The 25,728-nt window shown below is 46.6% G+C and overlaps 2 protein-coding genes across 2 annotated transcripts in view; both read left to right on the top strand.

The window, feature by feature from the left end:
- The window catches only part of LOC135081383 (myotubularin-related protein 13-like), a 66,692-nt gene extending 52,738 nt beyond the window's left edge, over positions 1–13,954 (top strand). The window contains exons 4-8 of the mRNA XM_063976102.1: positions 10,096–10,212; positions 12,619–12,838; positions 13,031–13,301; positions 13,346–13,437; positions 13,812–13,954. Coding sequence (XP_063832172.1) covers positions 10,096–10,212; positions 12,619–12,838; positions 13,031–13,301; positions 13,346–13,437; positions 13,812–13,954 — 843 coding nt within the window. The remainder of the gene's footprint in view (positions 1–10,095; positions 10,213–12,618; positions 12,839–13,030; positions 13,302–13,345; positions 13,438–13,811) is intronic.
- Positions 13,955–14,108: 154 nt separating this feature from the next.
- Positions 14,109–25,728, top strand: part of LOC135081384 (myotubularin-related protein 5-like) — an 86,151-nt gene continuing 74,531 nt past the window's right edge. The window contains exons 1-5 of the mRNA XM_063976103.1: positions 14,109–14,156; positions 16,450–16,691; positions 17,165–17,415; positions 24,854–25,045; positions 25,208–25,333. Coding sequence (XP_063832173.1) covers positions 14,111–14,156; positions 16,450–16,691; positions 17,165–17,415; positions 24,854–25,045; positions 25,208–25,333 — 857 coding nt within the window. The 5' untranslated portion in view covers positions 14,109–14,110. The remainder of the gene's footprint in view (positions 14,157–16,449; positions 16,692–17,164; positions 17,416–24,853; positions 25,046–25,207; positions 25,334–25,728) is intronic.

The raw sequence follows: 25,728 nt of genomic DNA on the forward strand, positions 1-25,728 counted from the left end.
AGCTAGCTCTATGAGGTTATGATTCTCATCTAATCTCATTGTGTTGATATGTTAATGACATCAAGGTTTCAGCTATTCTGTAAAAGTCGCTCTTATCCAGTGTTAAATAGGGTCTCAATGTCAACAATATCAAAGTGTATTCCGCATGTTTCAGCTTCAATACAAATTGAAGTGCGTGCGTTTATCGCGATCGTGTTACATCAGTGCGTTAGCAATGCAACCGCTCGTATGCATTCATTAACCGTGTTGCGTGTGTACTACGCTCGTTTGTTCGGGTTTTGTTTTGATGTGTATTTTTGTGGTGATCTAATCTGATGTTTTTATTTACTTTTATTATAACTCCTAGATTATCAACTCCCGAAGTTCCTTCATATAACAATGCTGGCTCATATTTACCCAATGTCTCCGTAGATCGGTCAGATCAGTCGCTTGGCAAGCGATACGCAATAGTTAAATATCAATATCTATCAAAGACTTATCGATTTTTTAATTTTTTAACTTTTAAGCTGGGTTGCGCCATTTTACTTTAACTCAGCCTAAGGTTGAGCTGCACCACCTAACTTTGACCGTAACTATAACGTTATCCAGTGTTTTTGTATGGAGTTTGACAGATTTTTGACGTTTGTGGAAGTTAAAGAAAGATGGTGCAACTAGGGATTGCAATCGAATATTCGAATATTCGAATATTCGAATTTTCATTTCAAATTAGTATTCGAATAGTAAATTTACATGTATTCGAATATTCGAATATTACAAAAATAAATAGAAAATATAGAAAGAAGACGACTTAGTGTTTGCAAATGCAGTCGGAGGCATCAGATACATATCACCAACTAAAAGAACTAGTCATTGATGCTTCCGACTGCATTTGTGAACACTAAGTTGTCTTGTTTCTATCTTTTCTGTTCATTTTTACGTAGTTGTGATTTTTGTTTTTTCAATCATATTTTTATTATTCGCAACTTTGATACAAATAGTATAAAAGAGGCGATAGAGCGAAACCAAGATTTCAAATAATTTGAAAGAGACGACTCTATTGAGCAAAGTTAGCTGACGATGCTGAAAATGGCGGACGATAACGTCAAACAAAAGCCGAGGTACTGGGTGAGATCGAAAAGATTTATGGACAGCTAATTACCTCCAAACCTGTTAATAGCTCAGCAATAGACGCAAGAGCTAGGTTAACGAGACACTATAACAAAGACATCCCGTATATCAGCCTATACGAGATTAGGAAGGCTCTCAAACAGCTAAAGAACAACAAGGCACCAGGTGATGACGGAATAACCTCGGAGCTTCTGAACGCAGGTGGAACATGGAAACTCGTTCAGATACTCTTTAAGTCCGTCTTACTTCAGGGAACAACGCCAGAGGCATGGGATAAAAGCGTGGTGGTGCTCTTCTTGGACTATGAGAAGGCCTTTGATTCGATCGAGACTTAGGCAGTGCTGCAGTCTCTCCGGCGAGGGCGATTCCTCTGCGGCGATGCGTGAGATAGGGTGATGTTATATCTCCGAAACCGTTGACGGCTGCATTGGAAGACGCTTTCAAGCTCCCTGAATGGAAAGAATTCGGCATAAATACCTATTAATGGCAAATACATCACTCAGCTGCGGTTTGCTGACGATGTTGTGGTCATGGAAGAATCGCTTGAAGACCTCGGCACAATGCTCGAAGACCTTAATCGAGTCGCCCAACAGGTAGGCCTTCGGATGAACATGGAAAAAACGAAGCTTATGTCCAACGTCCATGTTTCGGTTAGAGCTCGATCCTCGAGACAGTTGACAAGTATGTCTACCTCTGAAAAACGATTCGGCTAGGTAGATCAAATTTAGAGAAAAAGGTAAATCGTCGAATCCAACTCGACTGGGCAGCCGACAATAGAATAGGCCTTATAAATAAGCTCAAAATTGCACAGCGTGCTATGGGGAGGGCTATGCTCGGTGTTTCTTTATGACATCGAATCAGAAATGAGGAGATCCTAAAGATTTCTTTCTTTCTTCTTTCTTAAACGAACTAAAGCCGCTGACATAGCCCAACGGATTAGCAAGCTGAAGTGGCAATGGGCAGATCACATAGTACGCAGAACTGATGGCCGATGGGGCAGCAAGGTTCTGGAGTGGAGGCCACGTACTACAAAGCGCAGCGTGAGACGTTCACCCACAAGGTGGACCGTGGACCACATATAGGTAGCGGGAATTTAAGGCTCTGGATACAGGCCGCTGCCAACCGGTCATTGTGAAAGTCATTGAGAGAGGCCTATGTTCAGCAGTGGACGTCCTATGGCTGAAATGATGATGATGATGAGAATTTTATAACTGTTTTAAAAACTATATTGTTAAATAGTTAAAATATTCGTTACTAAAGCAATAAAAACATTGATATTTTAAGTGTTTAATATTTTTTTGAAAATATTCGAATATTCGAATAATATTCGAATATCACTGAAAAAATATTCGAATATTCGAAATGGAAAACTATCGAATATTTGCAATCCCTAGGTGCAACCCAGCCTTAGAGTCTATTTTTGCACAGGGTAGCTCTGCTGGTTCAGCCGTGCACTGTGACATCCGCTGTCAAATATTTGCGCGCGCGCACATGTTCAAACATCCACCACATTAGCCGAGCCAAGCGCACGTGTGGTCGCGCGTAGGCCTGTCGAGTTGATAACATATACATAATATGTAGTTATATTGGCAATGTTAGTTTATTTTCGATATTAGATGTTTGTCAAGTAAACAATGAAGTGTTAGGAAGTTAGGTGTTAATAATGTTAATTTCTTTAAGTTAAAAAGTTATTCACTCTAACATTATTATGACATTGGTGTTAAATTAGGTGATAGAATCGAAATGTTTTACCAAGCAAACAGAGTTAACATGTGCGTTTCATAGTCGTACAATAACTTCCCGTCCTGTGAAGCGATTCCGGAAAAACCCTTAGCAACATTGGCAGTTGATGGCATCATAGCTCGCTTCCACTTTCAGCCTGATCATGACTTTCCATCGGGTGACAAGATACAGGCCAAGAGCTTCCTCGTTGTGGATAAAAAGGAGTATCTTTGTAACTTGTCTAGGGGGGCTATCATCATCATCATCATCATCTCAGCCATAGGACGTCCACTGCTGAACATGGGCCTCCCCCAATGCTTTCCACGTTACCCGGTTCGTAGCGGCCTGCGTCCAGTGCCTTCCTTCTATATTTACGATGTCGTCGGTCCAACTTGTGGGTGGACGTCACACGCTGCGTTTTTCGGTACGCGACCTCCACTCCAGAACCTTGCTGCCCCATCGGCCGTCAGTTCTCCGTACTATGTGCCCTGCCCATTGCCACTTCAGCTTGCTAATCCGACGGGCTATGTCAACGACTTTAGTTCGTTACGACGTTTACGGATCTCCTCATTTCTGTTTCGATCTCGTAAAGAGGGGCTATGCCGAAGCCCAAATGCTAATTTGACCAAAGACGTGGCACCGAGTGGCTCACAATGGCTTATTATATATGGAACGACGTCTGCAATTTAGGATAAGTACCTAACATTTTTTGAGGATGGGTAACCCCCTGTGACGGACGGAGCCCAGATGGTAATTTAGAAGACAGAAGTCACCAAGTGGTTCAGTCAGAGTGGCTAATACAGAACGACATCTGCAATTTGAATTGGTAATCACTCGGCGTGGTTTCCGCGTCGCCGGCGGAAGCGGCGCCGGGCGATTAACGGATTGTAGGGCTAGAGCGTAGCGGCTCACAATATTCCAGGGAAACCATTTTTCCAGACTCTGGACTATCACAGTAATTTTCTGCAGAGTTTTTTGGGGAATATGAAACAATATGAAATTGATAAATTAAACTCGGATTGTTCATACCAATAATGTTCTATCAGCTAGAATGGAATCGCAACCACCAGATCAGGCAGTCGTCAGCGATAAATTACACTTGTTAATTCAAGAAATCGCATTTGAGTATTTTGAGTACATAGTAATCTTGATAACTCTTATAGGTCAGGCCAGGTCAGGATATAGGCCAGTTGTAGTAGATAAAATCCTCAAGAATGAATACTGATTTAATTAATAAACATTCTAATAATTATGCCAATATGTACATAATTTCTCTAATTATGTTAGTACACACTAGAGGTGGGCGCCGATATATTAATGGCCGGCGGCGGCGCGCCGACTTTTTGACTTCGGCGGCGGCGGCGTCGGCGGCGTGACCTTGTTTGACCTTTATTCATTAGGTATTTTTTTTAAATCTGCTTTTTAGTATGTGTTGTCAAGACTAATCAGGTGATTTGCAGTTGGTTGGGGTTTGACACGGTATAGCTACTAGAACAGTGGTTTACCCTAGTAAATTAGCTCTCTTGATCATAGATACTTTGATAATTGGATAGCAGGTTTGACTGAGATCAGGTTTTCGTGTATTTCCTAAAGGCGAGCGTACCAATGTGCCCTTAACATGTATTTTTGAGCTCTTTGGAGGCCACACAGTTAATGATGGATTAGCTGACTGTCGGTCGACCAAAGTTAGATGCCATAATATTATGTTCAGATCTGTTTTATTTATATTTATGGTCTTTCTATGTCAACCTAGGGTCCAGGTTTTTAATGCAGGTTGATTGCAGCAATCTGTCGAGGTCTAGATTGGCCCGAGTATAAGTTGACGACGTGTTAAATGATAATATGGTGAGACTTCGGGGCTTGCTTACATGCGCCACTTGGTCAGCCAAGCATTATTGGCATTTAGCTGACTTTGCAACAGTCTAGTCACTTTAAGATCACAGTTACATTTGAGGAAAGCCGCAGCTTTCCGGTTTCTGGGCTGCTTTACTAGTAAATGTTATAGAGTACCGGACCAAGTACCTGGGGTACTTCAGCTCTGCAGCTAAAAAGAGAAGATTTTGTCACGGAGTTTGATTTAAAACTGTCACTGAGATAAGGTAGTAGAAGTGTGCTGGAAGGTACTTTTTAATTTCATAGAGTAGTCCTTAATGCTAAACCCAGCTGAAGCCGCAGCGAAAGCAGCCGTACAGGGTTCTTTCTTTTTCAAACATTGTACTGATTATGGTTGGTATGGTTTCTGCCAAAATGTATGGTCGGGTATACTACCTATATTACATGAGTCATACTTAGGCCTGGGAATAAACGAGCAAGAATGATCCTTTCCCATAATTTTAACAATACATATTAGGTATGTCAGATTAATTGAGCGATAGAAGGAGATTTCGTAAGGTGACTTGCCAGGCTTATGGATCATTTCCAAAGTTAAGAGACTTGCGTGGATCTCACTCAGTGTGTCATTGTCAAGACCATGGACTGCATGGTGATCAGATCAAATAAAGGTGCTCTAGGAGGGTCCATTTTGGCTATTTCTTTAGCTTAGCCAACTCTCTTAGCGTTCGTTCATTCGTTTCAGCCGAAAGACGTCCACTGCTGGACAAAGTGGACAAAGGCCTCCCCCAAAGACTGGTCCTGCGCCGCTCGCATCCAGGTACCTCCCGCGACCTTCACCAAATCGTCGGCCCACCTAGTGGGAGGCCTGCCTACGCTACGTCTTCCGGTTCGTGGTTGCCACTCAAGAACTTTCCTGCCCCAGTCGCCGTCAGCTCTACGAGCTATGTGCCCCGCCCACTTTTAGCGATTTTAGCGATTCTGCTGGCTATGTCAGTCACTTTGGTTCTCCTGCGTCTTTTATTCTTGAGGAGGATAAGCGGAAACATGGCGGTCAACTCCTCAGATAGGTAGGTACAAAGATGTTCAGAAGCAGCATATGAAAAGATGCAAAATGGGCCCTCTCAAATCACAATGGGAAGGTTTGGGAGCATAGCGCCTAAAATGGCGGGAGATTGTGAAGAGGTGAGTCCGTGAGTTCAAAGTGCAGCGCACATCTGAACTCGACGCGAAACGCGATGATGCAAATCTCGTCCATCTGCCACCATTCACTATTATTATGTTGGCGGCGTGCTCAGATACTCTCAATGTGCGAGGGGTTTGCCGCGAAGATCGGCTATGTAAGCTATCTTCGGGCGCACCAGCGCCGCCAAGACAGCAAAGTCGAAGTGGTCACCATGACCGAAATCGGTCGAAAGAATCATCATTATCAGTATGAATCAAACGCAGGCATAGCTGAAAGTCTCGGATCAAGTTCAATACTTGATCTTATTTTTATAATTGTTTTTTTTTGGATTATCCGTGTCGTTGGGTTTATGCAATGTAGCAAAGGTCTGAGATTTTCTTGTCAGTTCGCACTCATGTATTACCGAACCTAATAGGCGGAGAACACTTTGAGGGATGTACTTTGTTGCCTTCCAGAGTTTGTGGTTTCCATTTGCATTCCGAGACATATTTGCCAATCTCTGTGTGAGTGATTCTCTGAAAGTATAGTCCAATAGTGTAGGTTGTCTGCCAGACGAAGGCGGCGATTTTTTACTTGACAGCAAGAGGGAGCGGCGCCTCTCGCGATCAATTATTTACTAGACCAAGCAGCAACTTGAATAATGTACTGAATTAACTGTTAATATAGTTAGTATTAAGTTATTCAATCAATTTTTTTGTATATCAACGGCACTAAGTTCGTCTTGTGTACCAATTTATATGGCATTAAAGAATAAATATTATAGTTAGTTCTTCTGCGTTCGAAACACGAATCCAGAAAGTACAGTATAGGAGTGAAATAAATTGCAAATAGTTGGTACAATATCAGTATCGGCGCGCCGACAGCTGGTTGTCGGCGGCGGCGGCGTGAAAAAATTCACGGCGGCGGCGGCGCGCCGGCGTGGCGCCCACCTCTAGTACACACTTCAAATAAGTACCACCTATCTCGGTGATAACAATCTAACTTCTTGTTAAACAATAATCACCAGTATTGCCATCTGTTATATCTGGTGGGAACTAAAACGCGTAGGTTTCTGTAGTTCGTTGATAGTTCACATCATAATATGTAGTGGCGCTATTAACGATTCGGGTTTAGGGTTGCTACTTTCTTAATTCCCTTATTTCTTACCATTAAGGTGATTAACGGAGCACTGAACTTATTTTAGTGGCTACGCCTCATCCTTCCTTCCGATAAGGGGAGTCTTACATAATCTACTCTACCCTGTGCCCGCAGGGTAGGTATGCAATTTCATTTTTTCCCCGGAAAAAAGGGGGACAAATGGAGCGACATCTAGCGGAAAATGATTGAACTACGACAGCGGGTGCTGGAACTAGCAACCTGTTTGGTTCCGGTCGAACGTGTATCCTATACATAAAAATTCTCAAAGATATCTACTTATTTATTTTGTCTCTAGTGTAGCCAAGGCTTAAAGTAGACAGCTGTGGAATCAGACATGCATCTCAATCATCGGCCATGAATATTTTATATACGTATATCAACAGGTTCGCGCCGGTCCACAGGCCGTAGCAAAAGAAAATCAGACTATACAGGGTGCATTTATAATGATAGTTTTTTTTAAATTGTTTAATGCCCGGTCTCAAATAATAATATTTCATTATGCTGACTCTAGTTATATGTAGAGAGAGCTGAGGATAATTTTATATGGATAAGTCCGGTTCTTGAATTTACATTTTTTACTTGAACGTGCTCATCCTTCACTTAAGCTTACACTTATTGAAAAGTCCATACTTATGTAGCTCGCTCAAGCTAAAAATCTATGTAGAGACCGGGTCTTACTTGGATAATATTGATTCGAAAACTGATATTGATTCGAAAAATGACATGCATTCCAGGCTACTGCTAGAATCATAATATGAAATTACAGACATTCATTAAATGACAGAAATTAAACTGACCGACACATCCAACACACACTTATCTTAAAAATAATGAAGCAATGAAATACTATGATCGTCGATTTAGAATTTATCTGGAAAAAAAAAACTGTCGTGAAGCGACTCATCGACCGTCCTTTTGTACTCAGTAAAATCCAGGGTTGCCACGGGATACGCGCCCCTCGTCCCGCGTACCAGAGCCATTCTGCGCATTTTCTCCGCGCATCCTAGGCTGCTGTGAGAACCCCGTTCGCTGTTATGAGAACCCCAAAAATTGCAGATGATCAATATTCGCAATTATTGACTGTATGTTGCGTCTCTCGTCCCTCTCCAACTACAAGTCTATTTATATCAACAGTCACCCCCCACCCCCAGACGAGTGAATACTAGAGTCCCCAGGTGATAATTGATTGTAATCGGGACTGATTTATTGCTCTCGTATTAAAAAGACGTCTTGTTAGAACTCCTTTTCATTTTAAATAAATACATACATACATACAAACTTCGATAGCAACAGGTGTTTGGACGGCTTCTACGCGGCGACAACCCTAAGAATTTTGCTGACTTGATTACCACAAGAGGGCCGCTTTACACTGAACGTATCGTGAAAACTTGGATTGCGTCCAAGATTTGAAACACCTTTTGAAAATAGGTTTTTCCTAAAAAGTTTCAAAGGACTTAATAAAGTAAATACGTTGAAAAAAAAGTTCGCTTACAGATCTCCTCATTTCTCATTCGTTCTCGTAAAGAAACACCAAACATAATAGCCGTCTCCATAGCACGCTGTACAACTTTGAGCTTCTGTATAAGGCCTATAGTGAGAGGCCACGTTTCCGAACCATAAGTCATCACTGGTAACATACTATCATTACTGGAAATGAGGAGATGCGTAAACGAACTAAAGTCGCTGACATAGCCCGACGGATTAGCAAGCTGAAGCGGCAATGGGCAGGGCACATAGTACGCAGAACTGACGGCCGATGATGATGATGATGGTAGAAAAAACAAAATGATATCCATCGTAATTGATACATGCATTGAACGGTATAAATCCCACCTCTTGAAACTATTACTTACGCACGACTACTCAAGACAAACTTTATTCTTGTTTGTCCTCTCGAACTTATCTAAAGTTGACCATCCCTTACGTTCAAAGGAGAGTCATACCATCCAGTTTTTAGGGGGGAAAGTTTTATGAACGACTGTCGTGAACATTCACAATGGGTAAAAGATTGCAACTCGGAACATTTTTGACAATATGCCGACGTAATTTCCGGGATTAGCTAAGTTTCTCCAGCGAGTTTTCTGTGTGAATCTTCCAGACTTTTTCCTATCAGGAACTTTTTAGCTATCATTATTTCATCATCAACATGGTCATGACGTCTCCATAAACTCGTAGTGACGGTAACGTCCAACAGGTGGATTCGAGCCTGCAGTGAATAGACATGTTGACACCACCAATCAATTGACGTACTTTTTAAAAAGACTGTCAAAACGAAACTCTCCCATAGATTTTGTATGGCACTACAGGCAAGTGACATCACTTTTTTGTCAACTCAATTAAACTACTTTTTTTCAATTACAATGCGACCAAAAATCGTAATTTACTTGTAATTTAAAATTAATTAAGTTTTTAAGACCAAAATGAAGTGTATTTTTAGAAATGTTGTGATTTCGAATTATTGGGGAATGGTGTCAAATGGTCTATTGGGTTAAACTCATTCAGACACATATCATAAATCCAAGTAGAGTCCTATTTTATCGAGATATTAATGGTCACCCCAGTCATACAGCGTTTCGTTGTACGTACAGGCAAATTGAGTTGCCGGGTGGCAGGGTGACCCTCATTGCGGGGCAGCGGGAGGTAATACCGCACTCCCCGTTCCCCGCTCAGGTGTCTAGGTGCAAACATCACATAAATCTGTGCATTTGATTGCGAGTATAAGTTGCATTTTGCTTTGGCATCAATCTGATGCAGCGGGGCGCGGGAGCGGAGGCTGGCTAGGCCCGGGCGACGCTACTGCATCCCCCTCCTCCCCTCCTGCCCTCCTGCCCTTAGATAAGGTTTCAGGTGGGTTTCAGTAATCTATCATTCCATCCGGAGGCGCAGACAGGAGCGGTCGCTTCACAGGTGGTTCCGTGGACAGTTGAAGCTCTTCATCATGGGTGTGGCCACTGGTAATTAGTTTGCTTTACAGTCATTTATCGTTATTCTTTCTTCAATTGTTATTTATTACGAATAGTTTTAGGTTCTAGAACACCATTTTCTAGTCTTTCCTCCCTTTTAGGGAAATATTTGGTTTTTTCTTCCATGACTAATATTGATTTTCTTTCCAGGACGAGGAGTCCCTGGAGTCTTCGAGGCCGGTGTCGAACATCACCCACCACAGCATCATGTACGCGCCCAAATGTCTCGTCATCGTCTCCCGGCAGGACTACATCGACACCTTCAGGGTAAGCATGAGCACTTCTTTCCTTCTTTGTTCTTTCTTTCTTTGTTCTTGTTCTTTCTTCTTCTTTGTTCTGGGGTCTTTTGCTACGCGTTTGTGACCGTATATTGTAGTTTTCTTCTAAAATACTTATTTAGGGCAAAATAAAATGGCGGCCTAGCTTCGGGGCTCAATAGGAGCTATAAATAGAACCTTAGCGATTTCTTTGTTAATGAGGAAAATCTTATTTAAAGAGTTTTCTTTGTTTGCGCGGAAATTCTAGCGAATTGTTAAAACTTTTTTTAACCAAATGCGAGGAGCTCGGTCGATGGATTGGTTCACAAGATGGCGGCTATGCATCTAGAGTTTGAAGTTAAGTTGAGAGCTCATTATTTTTAAAATCAATTTATCTCAGCGAAAATTAATTTAAGGGTGGGATTGTTTTATGTTTTTTTCTTTTTCGGTTGCTCAGTCATAGAAATTGAAAATGACGGACCCCATATTTAAGTACCTACTACGGGTGTTTTTTTTTCTTGAATTTATTTTAGTAGGTATCCGGTAAATCGCTATGGATGGAAACTTGGATATTTATATAATTTTGTAGGCCGATGTAGTGGATATGGGGCTAAAAGCATTATTATATATATTACTGCATGTGTGTTGAGGTGTATAACAAAATTCCTGATGTATATAAAAATGGCCCTACAAAATTGATGGTGAAAAAGCTTCGGGAATGGCTGACTACTGTTTGTTTCTACAGTGTTCGGGAATTCCTTACCCGTAAATTTGCATGTTAAAATATTTTAACAGAATAGAGTCCTTAATACATGTAACATCAACAATAACCTGTACTTACCTATTCTTGCAAATAAATATCTTTATCTTTATCTTTATCTTTAAAAGTGAAAAATCGATATTGTGGATTCAAAATGGCGGACGCATCCTTAATACTGAAATAGCAGCACAGATTAGGAAAGGGTTCTCTATATTCGCTTTACAGAAGCCAAAACCCAGTGAAAGTAATTTGAAAGTCTTTATTTCTAGTATTTTTAGTGGAATATATTACAAAATTTGTTTCAAATTGTGTACGGTATCGGCGCATGCGTGTGCAAATTGCATGCGTAGAAGAGGCGTGGCCTCTTAAGATTCAAACCAAATTGGCGGCTGGCCTTTGTTAACAAAGCCTTCATATTAAAACTAGGCCTTGTCAGGGGCGGATTTACAGTTTTGCCGCCCGTAGGCTAGGGTGGGGTTGGATCTTTATTTAACTTTTATCTTCTGAAATCGAGTAAGCGTCATCTGAAATCTGCCGCCCCTAGGACGCTGCCGCCCCTAGGCCGCGGCCTATACGGCCTATTGACAGATCCAGTACTGGGCCCTGTGCAATTTCTTGAAGCAAGTCTCTTCAATTAAAATAGAAAAAGTTGAAATTATAAATTCAAATAGGTTCTTTTTACCCATATACCCATATTGCAGATATTAATGAAAAAATAATGCATACACTTACAACTTTTTGGACAACAGCTGCTCAGTTATGGCTTTGACTTCTCTTCTTGTACTAATAAGCCACAGTATTATTAATATCTTTTATCTTTTGTTCTTCAACACTTGGGGGATTATGAAACTTTTTGTGTGCGCACAGCACATGTGCGTTGCGCCTGCGTAGAACGTTAGCGTTGCTTTCATGAAACTTGAGTAAAATGGCGGCTGATGATCAACCTTTCAAATTTTTGAATAACATCTTTGTAGTTAGGCTTGAGCTCGAAAAAGATACAATAATTAAATATATTATTATTAAGATTCTTTTTCATCGATTCTTTATCAGACAAAGACATTTTGTGCATATGTACAGCGCATGCGCGAGGCGCCTGCGTAGAACGTTAGCGTTGCTTTTACCAAACTGAATCAAAATGGCGGCTGATGATTTGAACAAAGAATTTGCAAGAGATTTGACTTTTTAGTGACTTGCGTATAATTTTACAAATCAAATTCAATTATTTTGAAATCAATGAAGGAGTCGAAGCGATTTAAGGCATTTAAGTGATTTTACATGAGTTTTTAATCTTGTCCGTTAGAAGATGGCGTGAGCTTCAATGCGCATGCGTAACACAATCGGCCGATACCGATGGCTTCACAAAATGGCGGGTGACGTGACTGTCCCTTCTACATTCTGCTATTTTAAAACTTTTTTCAACATTTCATGGGATTTCTTAAGGTTTGCAATCAAAATTTATCCACGAATTTGGAATGAATCTTTATATAGTTTATTCTTCTTCTAGGTAGTATTGAACTATTGATACAATAAAACTGATAGGAATTTGCGGGTATAAAAAGCATATTCCTCACTCAATTCCACAACTGCCTCTGCTATCAGAAAAAAGCGAGACCAATATTTGCATTTGATATAAAGAGCGTATTCCTCTTATTCCAGAACTGCCTCGGCATAATCTACACAGTTTGGGTGGAGAACCTCGGCGTGCCCTTAGAGACCCTGGTCGGTAACCTGCTGGGCTGCGTGCTGGTGCCGCCGGCGGGCGGGCCGCAGGTGCGCTTCAGCATCGGCGCCGGCGACCGCCAGGCGCTGCAGCCGCCGGCCGCGCCGCCCATGCCTGTTACGCACAACGCTGTGTACATGCTGCTGAGGTTATTAGGTAAGCTCTTGGAGTGTTTCATCTTTTCAGCTACAGGACACAGCCACAGGAACAACTGCTGAATCAGTGAGGAAGCTGTGAACCGTGGCAAAACCCGGGCGTGTATCTCTTGAAACCCTGGTCGGTAAAGCTGGCGCCGGCGAACCATGCCTGTTACGTACAACTCTGTGTATATGCTGCTGAGATTATTAGGCAAGGACACAGGAGACACTGTTGATCCTGTGAGGAATCTAATAAAGCCTGGCGAGACCCTGAAGGGTATACGGCTGGGCTGTGTGCTGGTACCGTGGCGCTGTGTCCGCCTCGCGCTGCAGCCGCCGGCCGCGCCGCCCATGCCTGTTACGCACAACGCTGTGTATATGCTGCTCAGACTACTAGGCAAGTTCTTGGAGCGCCTTATCATTTCAGCTACAGGACTCCTACAGGATACAGTCACAGGATCAAGAAGAATCTATGAAGCCTGGTAAAACCTGGGCGTATCTCTTGAGACTCTGGTGAGTAACTTAGTGGCGCCGGCGACCGCCAGGCGCTGCAGCCGCCGGCCGCGCCGCCCATGCCTGTTACGCACAACGCTGTGTATATGCTGCTGAGGTTATTAGGTGAGTTCTTCATCTCTTCAGCTCCAGGACACAGCCACAGGAGCCCCTGATGATGCCTGGCAGAACCTGGGCGTATCTCTTGAAACCCTGGTCGGTAAAGCTGGCGCCGGCGACCCATGCCTGTTACGTACGCACAACGCTGTGTACATGCTGCTGAGATTGTTAGGTGAGTTCTTGGAGCGCCTTGCCATTTCAGAACTGCCTCAGGATCCACTGCTGAACCTGTGAGGAATCTATGAAGGCTGGTGAGACCTTGGTAAGTAAACTGCAGGCGCTGCAGCCGCCGGCCGCGCCGCCCATGCCTGTTACGCACAACGCTGTGTATATGCTGCTGAGATTGTTAGGTGAGTACTTGAAGTGCTTTGTCATTTCAGCTACAGGACTCCTACAGGATATAGCCACAGGATCAACTGCTGAACCCTGGCAGAACCTGGGCGTATCTCTTGAAACCCTGGTCGGTAAAGCTGGCGCCGGCGACCCATGCCTGTTACGCACAACGCTGTGTACATGCTGCTGAGGTTATTAGGTAAGGACACAGTCACAGGAGACACTGCAGATCCTGTGAGGAATCTAATAAAGCCTGGCGAGACCCTGATGGGTAAACGGCTGGGCTGTGTGCTGGTACCGTGGCACTGGCGACTGCCAAACGCTGCAGCCGCCGGCCACGCCGCCCATGCCTGTTACGCACAACGCTGTGTACATGCTGCTGAGGTTATTAGGTAAGTCCTTCACTTATAGGACGTCTACTGCTGCACCTATGAGGAATCTGGGAAATCCTGGACGGTAACCTGCTAGCGTCGGCGTCTGCCGGCCGCACCGCCCATGCCTGTTTCGCACAACGCTGTGTACAATGTACATGCTACTCAGATTATTAGGTGAGTTCTTGGAGCGCCTTGTCATTTCAGAATTGCCTCAGGATCCACTGCTGAACCTGTAAGGAATCTATGCCGGTGCCGGCGACCGCCAGTTACGCACAACGCTGTGTATATGCTGCTGAGGTTGTTAGGTAAGTTCTTGAAGTGTTTTATCTTTTCAGCTACTGGACACAGCCACAGGATCCACTGCTAAGGAATCTGTGAACCCTGGCTTAGTAGAATCTCTTTAGACTCTGGTGAGTAAACTGTAGCCGCCGGCCGCGCCGCCCATGCCTGTTACGCACAACGCTGTGTATATGCTGCTGAGATTATTAGGTAAGTTCTTGAAGTGTCTCATCATTTCAGCCTCAGGACTCCTACAGGATACAGCGACAGGATCAACTGCTGAACCTGTGATGATCTATAAAGCCTGGCGAGAACTTGGCGTGCCTCCCGAGACCTTAGTTGGTAAACGCACATGCTGCTGAGGTTGCTTGGCAAGTTCTTGGAGTGCCTTGTCATTTCACTTATAGGATGTCTGCTGCTGCACCTATGAGGAATCAGGGAAATCCTGGACGGTAACCTGCCTGTTATGCACAACGCAGTGCTGCTGAGATTATTAGGTAAGCTCTTGTAAGGTCTCATCATTACAACCATAACATCACCACAGGAACCACTGCTGAACCTATAAGGAATCTATGAGACCTATGCCTCCCTCAATGACTTCCAGATCGGCAGTTTGGAAGCGGCTTGCATCCAGCGCCTTCCTGCTTTATAAGGTAATCTGTCCACCTCCTGGGTGGGTGGACGTCTCCATTTCAGAACCTTACTGCTCCATCAGTCGTCAGTCTTAGGTCAACTGGATGGTGTGTCTGCATGTATTGATTGATTTATTCAGAATGATTTTCCACATAAATAATTATCCTGATGATGATGGAGATGATGAACATGATGTACCTTAAACTTAGTCCATCGCGGTTATGGAAATATTATTAATTACCCTAGCTGCCATGTGACACAAGATTTTTGGTAATCTATCGACAACTGGGTGGGTCACAGGTTAATCGTTGTGGCTTTGCTGCTGGAAGTTGCTTTGAGCTTTGGGTCCAGCTGTCCCATTAGTGTGTGTCCATCACCAACCGGACACCTGACCCCATGAGCTTAAAGACAGACCGCCCATAGAACTTGGAAGTTTATTGACAGAGTTAATTCACAGCATGCATGTTTGAAAATGACAACTGCCTATTTACTGATTTGATGATGATTTGAACGAAAGTCCAAGTTACAAACGGTGATAATATAGCCCAAGGGAGTCAATGTCGGACTGTCAAATTGTCCTCTATACCAGTGCTTCCTAACCTTTGGTATCCATGGATCCCTTAGCAAATCAAGCACAATTTTAAGGACCCCCTTAATAAAAAAAGCAGCAATAAATGGCAATGCCAGATTTTGTATGGAAGGTGGCGTCTTTTTTTTTTCGCGCGGCCATCGACCAAACTTTGTTTTTTGATTACAAAATAGTGTAATAAACCAAACTTACTATGGCATGTATACCTCTAAACTCAGTCTGAACTGAGTTACGAGCATTAGAAGTTTAATGATTTTCATACTAGATTTGCTTTTTGCGCGCAAGTTTTGTAAGAAATTGCAACAAAATATTGCGCTATTTTTTTATTGCGCTGATTCTGCTGCATACTGATGTCTGGAGCCTTTAATGGATGGTATTGTTTGTTTACACATACAATGTCATTATTTTGTTGCAATTTCTTACAAAACTTGCGCCCAAACAGCAAATCTAGTATGAAAATCATCAAACTTATGATGCTCGTAACTCAGTTCAGACTGAGTTTAGAGGTATACACATGTTATACTAAGTTTGGTTTATTACACTATTTTGTAATCAAAAAAACAAGGTTTGGTCGATGGCCGCGCGAAAAAAAAAAGACGCCAATTTCCGGCATTGTCTTTTGGATTACGAGACTTGCTGGCATTTACTTACGATTGTTAAATGGTCCAATAAGGGGGTCCGCGGATCACAGGTTAAGAAACACTGCTCTAAGTCTAAGACTAGGTGAACCCACTCCTAACCCAAGCATAGCTTAACAAGTCTTTTATTCTTTTAAATCAAACATTGAAACATACATTAATCTTATTCCAGGCATCCACAACTCAGTGACACTATGGTGCGCAGTGATGAGCGAGCATAAGGTGCTTTTAGTGTCGCTTGCTGCCGCTCGCCTGGCCGCCGCCTGCAGGGCGCTAGCGGCTCTTATGTTCCCGTTTAGATACGCACACGTGTATATACCGCTACTGCCTGCTGGTTTGGCTGAGGTACTGGCAACGCCCACGCCGTTCCTGATTGGGGTGCATTCGAGTTTGAAGGAAGAGGTTTCGGAATTGGTGAGTAGACTTAAATAATTTTATATTACACACATAATTAATTACATTAATAAATACATAATTAATTACATTATTAAATCACTATAGTCTGCGCCAACAGAAACAGGCTTTGTGTAATAAATACAGCCGAAACATTGACACCGACTCGTCTATGTATCTAGCACCTAACTAAGTAGTAAACCTAACTTTGTTCGAAAAGTGAAGTAAAGTCGAGAAAATTGAGACAATCCAAACTGTATTTGAGTCCATTTCAAATTTCCTAAACTGCCAGTCTCTATTTGCGCAGACTACACTTTAAGAAAGAAAGAAAACCATTTATTTTGGTTCCAACTTAACAACAACAACACAGATTAAAAGTAAGAATTTAGCCAACCCTATTAAAAGATGTCAAAATTATAATTCTATTTTGGACAAAGTATAATGTTTTTTCACATCTGACCCAATTTTAATTCTGTTTTCTATTATCATTCCAGCTGGACGTAATAGTGGCTGACTTAGACGTGGGTTCCCTCCACATCCCGGCGGGTGTGAATATCCCGCTACCCTCAGGGTCACTTCTGACGTCACTGCAAGCGGCGCTGGCGCTGGTACTACAACCGGAGCTGCGCTGCGCAGACTCGGCCTTCGCCCCGCCGCCGCCGCGCGCGTCACCACCACATATGCGGGATAAGGAGATCCGAGCGGTGTTTATGAGGACACTGGCTAGGCTACTGCAGGGTTATAGGTGAGTTTCATGGTCTAGTCTTTGTCTTCAAGGAGCACAACACTAAGTTACCAGAGGCAAATGGAGGAGGAGTGTAGACACTCCCTACCACACATGCGCGATAGAGATCCGAGCGGTGTTTATGAGGACGCTGGCTAGGTTACTGCAAGGATGTAGGTGGGGTCATCATCAGGTCTTTGTCTTCTAGGAGTAGGGCACTCAAGAGTTAACAGAAGCAAATGGAGGAGGAGTGTAGACACTCCCTACCACACATGCGGGCAAGGAGATCCGAGCGGTATTTATGAGGACGCTGGCGAGGCTACTGCAAGGATACAGGTGGGTTTATCAGGTCATGTAGTCTCTACAACTCCCCTCTGTCCTCTGCTGACATCACTAAAGGCGGCGCTAATGGTGGTACTTCCTACCTACCTACTTACTAGGACGCTCTGGTGAAGGTCACGGGAAGAGCCTGGATGCGGGCAGCGCAGGACAGTTCATTGTGGAAAACCTTGGGGAGGCCTTTGTCCAGCAGTGGACGTCATTTGGCTGAAATGAACTAAGGACGCTGGCCAGGTTGTTACAAGGTGTGTCCATCGCCAGTTCTAGTCTCCTAGGAGTAGGTCTCTAAATTACCAGAAGCATATGGAAGATTTGGTCGTCACTCAATGCTGGCACGGGTCATGCCTTCTTGGGTTCCTTCCACATCCTGCTACCATCAGGGTCACTTCTAACGTCACTGCAAGCGGCGCTAGCGCTGGTACTACAACCGGAGCTGCGCTGCGCAGACTCGGCCTTCGCCCCGCCGCCGCCGCGCGCGTCACCACCACACATGCGGGACAAGGAGATCCGGGCGGTCTTCATGAGGACGCTGGCCAGGCTACTGCAGGGTTACAGGTGGGTTTCATCATCAGGTCTTTGTCTTCTAGGAGTAGGACACTCTAACCTACCAGAGGCAAATGGAGGAGGAGTGTAGACACTCCCTACCACACATGCGGGATAAAGAGATCCGGGCGGTCTTCATGAGGACGCTGGCCAGGCTACTGCAAGGATACAGGTGGGTTTCATCATCAGGTCTTTGTCTTCTAGGAGTAGGACACTCAAGAGTTAACAGAGGCAAACGGAGGAGGAGTGTAGACACTCCCTACCACACATACGCGATAGAGATCCGAGCGGTCTTCATGAGGACGCTGGCCAGGCTACTGCAGGGATATAGGTGGGTTTCATCATCATGGTCTTTGTCTTTTAGGAGCATGACACTCTTAGTTACCAGAGGCAAATGAAGAAGGAGTGTAGACACTCCCTACCACACATGCTGGATAAGGAGATCCGGGCGGTCTTCATGAGGACGCTGGCCAGGCTACTGCAAGGATACAGGTGGGTTTATGGTCAAGTCTTTTAGTCTCCTAGGAGCACGACACGGTTAGTTACCAGAGGCAAATGGAGAATTTGGTCTACACTCCCTACCACACAAGCGGGAAAAGGAGATCCGAGGACACTGGCCAGGCTACTGCAAGGATACAGGTGGGTTTATCAGGTCATATAGTCTCTACAACTCCCCTCTGTCTTCTGGCCCGCTGCTGACGACACTAAAGGCGGCGCTAACGCTGGTACTTCAACCAGAGTTGGGGATTGCAGATTCCACCTACTTACGAGGACGCTGGTCAGGCTGTTGCAAGGATATAGGTGGTTCCATCGCCAGGTCTAGTCTCCTAGGAGTAGGTTCCTCTATAAGTTACCAGAAGCATATGGAAGATTTGGTCGACACTCATCACGCTGGCACGGGTTATGTATTCTTGGGTTCCTTCCATATCCCGCTACCCTCAGGCTCACTTCTGACGTCACTGCAAGCGGCGTTGGCGCTGGTACTACAACCGGAGCTGCGCTGCGCAGACTCGGCCTTCGCCCCGCCGCCGCCGCGCGCGTCACCACCACATATGCGGGATAAGGAGATCCGAGCGGTGTTTATGAGGACGCTGGCCAGGCTACTGCAGGGATACAGGTGGGTTTATCAGGTCATATAGTCTCTACAACTCCCCTCTGTCCTCTGCTGACGTCACTAAAGGCGGCGCTAATGGTGGTACTTCCTACCTACCTACTTACTAGGACGCTCTGGTGAAGGTCGCGGGAAGAGCCTGGATGCGGGCAGCGCAGGACCGTTCATTGTGGAAAACCTTGGGGAGGCCTTTGTCCAGCAGTGGACGTCATTTGGCTGAAATGAACTAAGACGCTGGCCAGGCTGTTGCAAGGATGTAGGTGGGTTCATCGCCAGGTCTAGTCTCCTAGGAATAGGTTCCTCTATAAGTTACCAGAGGCATTATGGAGGATTTGCTGTCGTCACTCTCAATGCCCGCAAGGGTTACGTATTCTTGGGTTCCTTCCACATCCCGCTACCATCAGGCTCACTGCTGAAGTCACTGCAAGCGGCGCTGGCGCTGGTACTACAACCGGAGCTGCGCTGCGCAGACTCGGCCTTCGCCCCGCCGCCGCCGCGCGCGTCACCACCACATATGCGGGACAAGGAGATCCGAGCGGTGTTTATGAGGACACTGGCCAGGCTTCTACAAGGATACAGGTGGGTTTATCAGGTCATATAGTCTCCACAACTCCCCTCTGTCCTCTGCTGACGTCACTAAAGGCGGCGCTAGCGCTGGTACTTACACCGGAGTTGCACAATGCGGATTCCACCTACTTACGAAGACGCTGGCCAGGCTGCTGCAAGGATATAGGTGGGTCCATCGCCAGGTCTAGCCTCCTAGGAATAGGTTCCTCTATAAGTTACCAGAGGTATTATGGAGGATTTGGTCGTCACTCAATGCTGGTACGGGTTATGCCTTTTTGGGTTCCTTCCACATCCCGCTACCCTCAGGGTCACTTCTGACGTCACTGCAAGCGGCGCTGGCGCTGGTACTACAACCGGAGCTGCGCTGCGCAGACTCGGCCTTCGCCCCGCCGCCGCCGCGCGCGTCACCACCACATATGCGGGACAAGGAGATCCGAGCGGTGTTTATGAGGACACTGGCCAGGCTTCTACAAGGATACAGGTGGGTTTATCAGGTCATATAGTCTCCACAACTCCCCTCTGTCCTCTGCTGATGTCACTAAAGGCGGCGCTAATGGTGGTACTTCCTACCTACCTACTTACTAGGACGCTCTGGTGAAGGTCGCGGGAAGAGCCTGGATGCGGGCAGCGCAGGACCGTTCATTGTGGAAAACCTTGGGGAGGCCTTTGTCCAGCAGTGGACGTCATTTGGCTGAAATGAACTAAGGATACTGGCCAGGCTGTTGCAAGGATATAGGTGGGTCCATCGCCAGGTCTAGTCTCCTAGGAATAGGTTCCTCTATAAGTTACCAGAAGCATAAATGGAAGATTTGGTCGACACTCTTCACGCTGGCACGGGTCATGCCTTCTTGGGTTCCTTCCACATCCCGCTACCATCAGGGTCACTTCTGACGTCACTGCAAGCGGCGCTGGCGCTGGTACTACAACCGGAGCTGCGCTGCGCAGACTCGGCCTTCGCCCCGCCGCCGCCGCGCGCGTCACCACCACATATGCGGGATAAGGAGATCCGAGCGGTCTTCATGAGGACACTGGCCAGGCTTCTACAAGGATACAGGTGGGTTTCATCATCAGGTCTTTGTCTTCTAGGAGCACAATACTAAGTTAACAGAGGCAAACGGAGGAGGAGTGTAGACACTCCCTACCACACATGCGCGATAGAGATCCGAGCGGTCTTCATGAGGACACTGGCCAGGCTACTGCAGGGTTACAGGTGGGTTTCATGGTCAAGTCTTTTAGTCTCCTAGGAGCATGACACTCTTAGTTACCAGAGGTAAATGGAGGAGGAGTGTAGACACTCCCTACCACACATGCGCGATAGAGATCCGAGCGGTCTTCATGAGGACGCTGGCCAGGCTTCTACAAGGATACAGGTGGGTTTATCAGGTCATTTAGTCTACAACTTCCCTCTGTCCATTTCTACTTACGAGGACGCTGGCCAGGCTGCTGCAAGGATATAAGTGGGTCCATCGCCAGGTCTAGTCTCCTAGGAGTAGGTCCCTCTGTAAGTTACCAGAGGCATTATGGAGGATTTGGGCGACACTCCACGCTGGCACGGGTTATGTATTCCAAGAATGTATTTAAGAGATACGAGCGGTCTTCATGAGGACACTGGCCAGGCTACTGCAGGGTTACAGGTGGGTTTCATGGTCAAGTCTTTTAGTCTCCTAGGAGCATGACACTCTTAGTTACCAGAGGTAAATGGAGGAGGAGTGTAGACACTCCCTACCACACATGCGCGATAGAGATCCGAGCGGTCTTTATGAGGACACTGGCGAGGCTTCTACAAGGATACAGGTGGGTTTCATGGTCAAGTCTTTTAGTCTCCTAGGAGCACGACACGCAGAGCTAAATGGAGGAGGAGTATAGACACTCCCCACCACACATGCGCGATAGAGATCCGAGCGGTCTTCATGAGGACACTGGCGAGGCTACTGCAGGGATACAGGTGGATTACATGGTCAAGTCTTTTAGTCTCCTAGGAGCACGGCTCTTTAAGTTACTCGAGGAATATGGAGGATTTTTTCTACACTCCCTACCACACATGCGGGACAAGGAGATCCGGACGGTCTTCATGAGGACGCTGGCCAGGCTACTGCAAGGATACAGGTGGGTTTATCAGGTCATATAGTCTCTACAACTCCCCTCTGTCCTCTGCTGACGTCACTAAAGGCGGCGCTAGCGCTGGTACTTACACCGGAGTTGCACAATGCGGATTCCACCTACTTACGAAGACGCTGGCCAGGCTGCTGCAAGGATATAGGTGGGTCCATCGCCAGGTCTAGCCTCCTAGGAATAGGTTCCTCTATAAGTTACCAGAGGTATTATGGAGGATTTGGTCGTCACTCAATGCTGGTACGGGTTATGCCTTTTTGGGTTCCTTCCACATCCCGCTACCCTCAGGGTCACTTCTGACGTCACTGCAAGCGGCGCTGGCGCTGGTACTACAACCGGAGCTGCGCTGCGCAGACTCGGCCTTCGCCCCGCCGCCGCCGCGCGCGTCACCACCACATATGCGGGACAAGGAGATCCGAGCGGTGTTTATGAGGACTCTGGCCAGGCTTCTACAAGGATACAGGTGGGTTCATGGTCAAGTCTTTTAGTCTCCTAGGAGCACGACACGGTTAGTTACCAGAGGCAAATGGAGGAGGAGTGTAGACACTCCCTACTACCACATATGAGGGATAAGGAGATCCGGGTGGTCTTCATGAGGACACTGGCCAGGCTGTTACAAGGATACAGGTGGGTTTATCACGTCATTTAGTCTCTACAACTCCCCTCTGTCCTCTGACCCGCTACTGACGTCACTAAAGGCGGCGCAAACGCTGGTACTTCAATTGGAGTTGCGCATTGCGGATTCTACTTACGAGGACGCTGGCTAGGTTGTTGCAAGGAGATAGGTGAGTCCATCGCCAGGTCTAGTCTCCTAGGAGTAGGTATCAGAAGCATATGGAAGATTTGGTTGACACTCTTCACGCTGGCACGGGTCATGCCTTCTTGGGTTCCTTCCATATCCCGCTACCATCAGGGTCACTTCTGACGTCACTGCAAGCGGCTCTAGCGCTGGTACTACAACCGGAGCTGCGCTGCGCAGACTCGGCCTTCGCCCCGCCGCCGCCGCGCGCGTCACCACCACATATGCGGGATAAGGAGATACGAGCGGTCTTCATGAGGACGCTGGCCAGGCTACTGCAGGGTTATAGGTGGGTTACATCATCAGATCTTTGTCTTCTAGAAGCACAACCCTCTATAAGTGACCAGAGGCAAATGGAGGATTTGGTCGACACTCCCCACCACACATGCGCGATAAGGAGATCCGAGCGGTCTTCATGAGGACACTGGCCAGGCTACTGCAAGGATACAGGTGGGTTCATGGTCAAGTCTTTTAGTCTCCTAGGAGCACGACACGGTTAGTTACCAGAGGCAAATGGAGGAGGAGTGTAGACACTCCCTACTACCACATATGAGGGATAAGGAGATCCGGGTGGTCTTCATGAGGACACTGGCCAGGCTGTTACAAGGATACAGGTGGGTTTATCACGTCATTTAGTCTCTACAACTCCCCTCTGTCCTCTGACCCGCTGCTGACGTCACTAAAGGCGGCGCAAACGCTGGTACTTCAATTGGAGTTGCGCATTGCGGATTCTACTTACGAGGACGCTGGCTAGGTTGTTGCAAGGAGATAGGTGAGTCCATCGCCAGGTCTAGCCTCCTAGGAGTAGGTTCCTCTATAAGTTACCAGAAGCATATGAAAGATTCGGTCGCCACTCCTCACAGTGGCATGGGTTATGTATTCTTGGATTCCTTCCACATCCCGCTACCATCAGGCTCGCTGCTGACGTCACTGCAAGCGGCGCTGGCGCTGGTACTACAACCGGAGCTGCGCTGCGCAGACTCGGCCTTCGCCCCGCCGCCGCCGCGCGCGTCACCACCACATATGCGGGACAAGGAGATCCGAGCGGTGTTTATGAGGACGCTGGCCAGGCTACTGCAAGGATACAGGTGGGTTTTCATCATCGGGTCTTTGTCTTCTAGGAGAAGGATCCTCTCCAAGCTAATGGCCTCTCTAGGCAAATGGAGGATTTGGTCTACACTCCCCACCACATATGCGGGACAAGGAGATCCGAGCGGTCTTCATGAGGACGCTGGCCAGGCTACTGCAAGTTTACAGGTGGGTTTATCACGTCATTTAGTCTCTGGCCTGCTGCTGACGTCACTAAAGGCAGGCGGTGCTAACGCTGGTACTTCAATCGGAGTTGCGCATTGCGGATTCCACCAGGACGCTGGCCAGGCTACTGCAATCCCCTATGGTATCAAAACTCCTGTTATGTGTTACTGTACGAGCTGCTTACTGTCTGTCTGCGTAGGGGTCACCTAAAAATTAGGGACTGGTGGTGAAAACGGGCATTAGTCTCCTAGGAACACGGCTCTTTAAGTTACCAGAAGCATATGGAGGATTTGGTCGACACTCCATGCTAGCACGGGTTATGTATTCCAAGAATGTATTCAAAGAGATATGAGCTGTTTTTATGAGGACGCTAGACTGGTTACTGCAGGGTTATGGCAGGTGGGTTTCGTTTCTTTTAGTCTCATAGAAGCACGGCACTAAGTTACCAGAGGCATATGGAGGATTTGGTCGACACTCCATGCCGGCACAGATTAAGCATTCGTGGGTTCTCTCTACATTCTGGCGGCGCGTCCCCTCCACATTGAGTGACAAGGAGATCCACGCTATGTTCAAAGGACTCTGGCCAGGGTGCTGCAGAGGTATAGCGTCTCTGCCACATATACGCGACAACACCAGGGCCTTTGTATACTTAGCTGTGTTACTGTGACAACATCCGTGTTTCTTTTTGAACGAAATATAATAAAATTAAATGTTCTTCTCTCTGTCTCCCCCAGACACTGCCTGACCATCATCCGCATCCACCCATCACCCGTGCTGACATTCCACAAGCTCGGCTTCGTGGGACGGCGAGGGCTCGCAGCGTGTCCCTTCGCGCTGCGACTCCTGGACTCCATGTTCTTCAGCGGGCTGGTCAGCGAGCGCGGCCCGCCCTGGCGGCCCACCGACGTGTGGGACGAGCTGCTGCAGTGAGTACTGTGACGTCACACGCCGGGCTCCGTCGGCGCGTGTCCCTTCGCGCCTGGACTCCTGGACTCCATGTTCTTCAGCGGGCTGGTCAGCGAGCGCGGCCCGCCCTGGCGGCCCACCGACGTGTGGGACGAGCTGCTGCAGTGAGTACTGTGACGTCACACGCCGGGCTCCGTCGGCGCGTGTCCCTTCGCGCCTGGACTCCTGGACTCCATGTTCTTCAGCGGGCTGGTCAGCGAGCGCGGCCCGCCCTGGCGGCCCACCGACGTGTGGGACGAGCTGCTGCAGTGAGTACTGTGACGTCACACGCCGGGCTCCGTCGGCGCGTGTCCCTTCGCGCTGATGTCACATGGGCTAAACGGGTTTTACAATCGCACTGACAGCTCGCTGATCGTCGGCGATAAGAAATCAATATGTTTGTAAAATAAAGGAAACGTTCCTGAGTGACGCTGATAGCTTGGCGACGACGCTTTATACATTTAGGCTGTCAACGCTGGCGGCCAGCGTGCGTCAGCGCAATTTAAAACCAGCCTTAGGCGGTTATCACACTGCGCGGGACGACAGATTTGATCATTGTATGCAAGTACCTCAGTTTGTATAGAAAACACGCGCGGCACTTCACACTGACAACGCGTCCGCGCGCGTGATTTTTTATATGAAAATCACGCGCTCCGCGGCGGAG

Source organism: Ostrinia nubilalis, chromosome 19, assembly GCF_963855985.1.
Source record: "Ostrinia nubilalis chromosome 19, ilOstNubi1.1, whole genome shotgun sequence".
Lineage (NCBI taxonomy): Eukaryota > Metazoa > Arthropoda > Insecta > Lepidoptera > Crambidae > Ostrinia > Ostrinia nubilalis.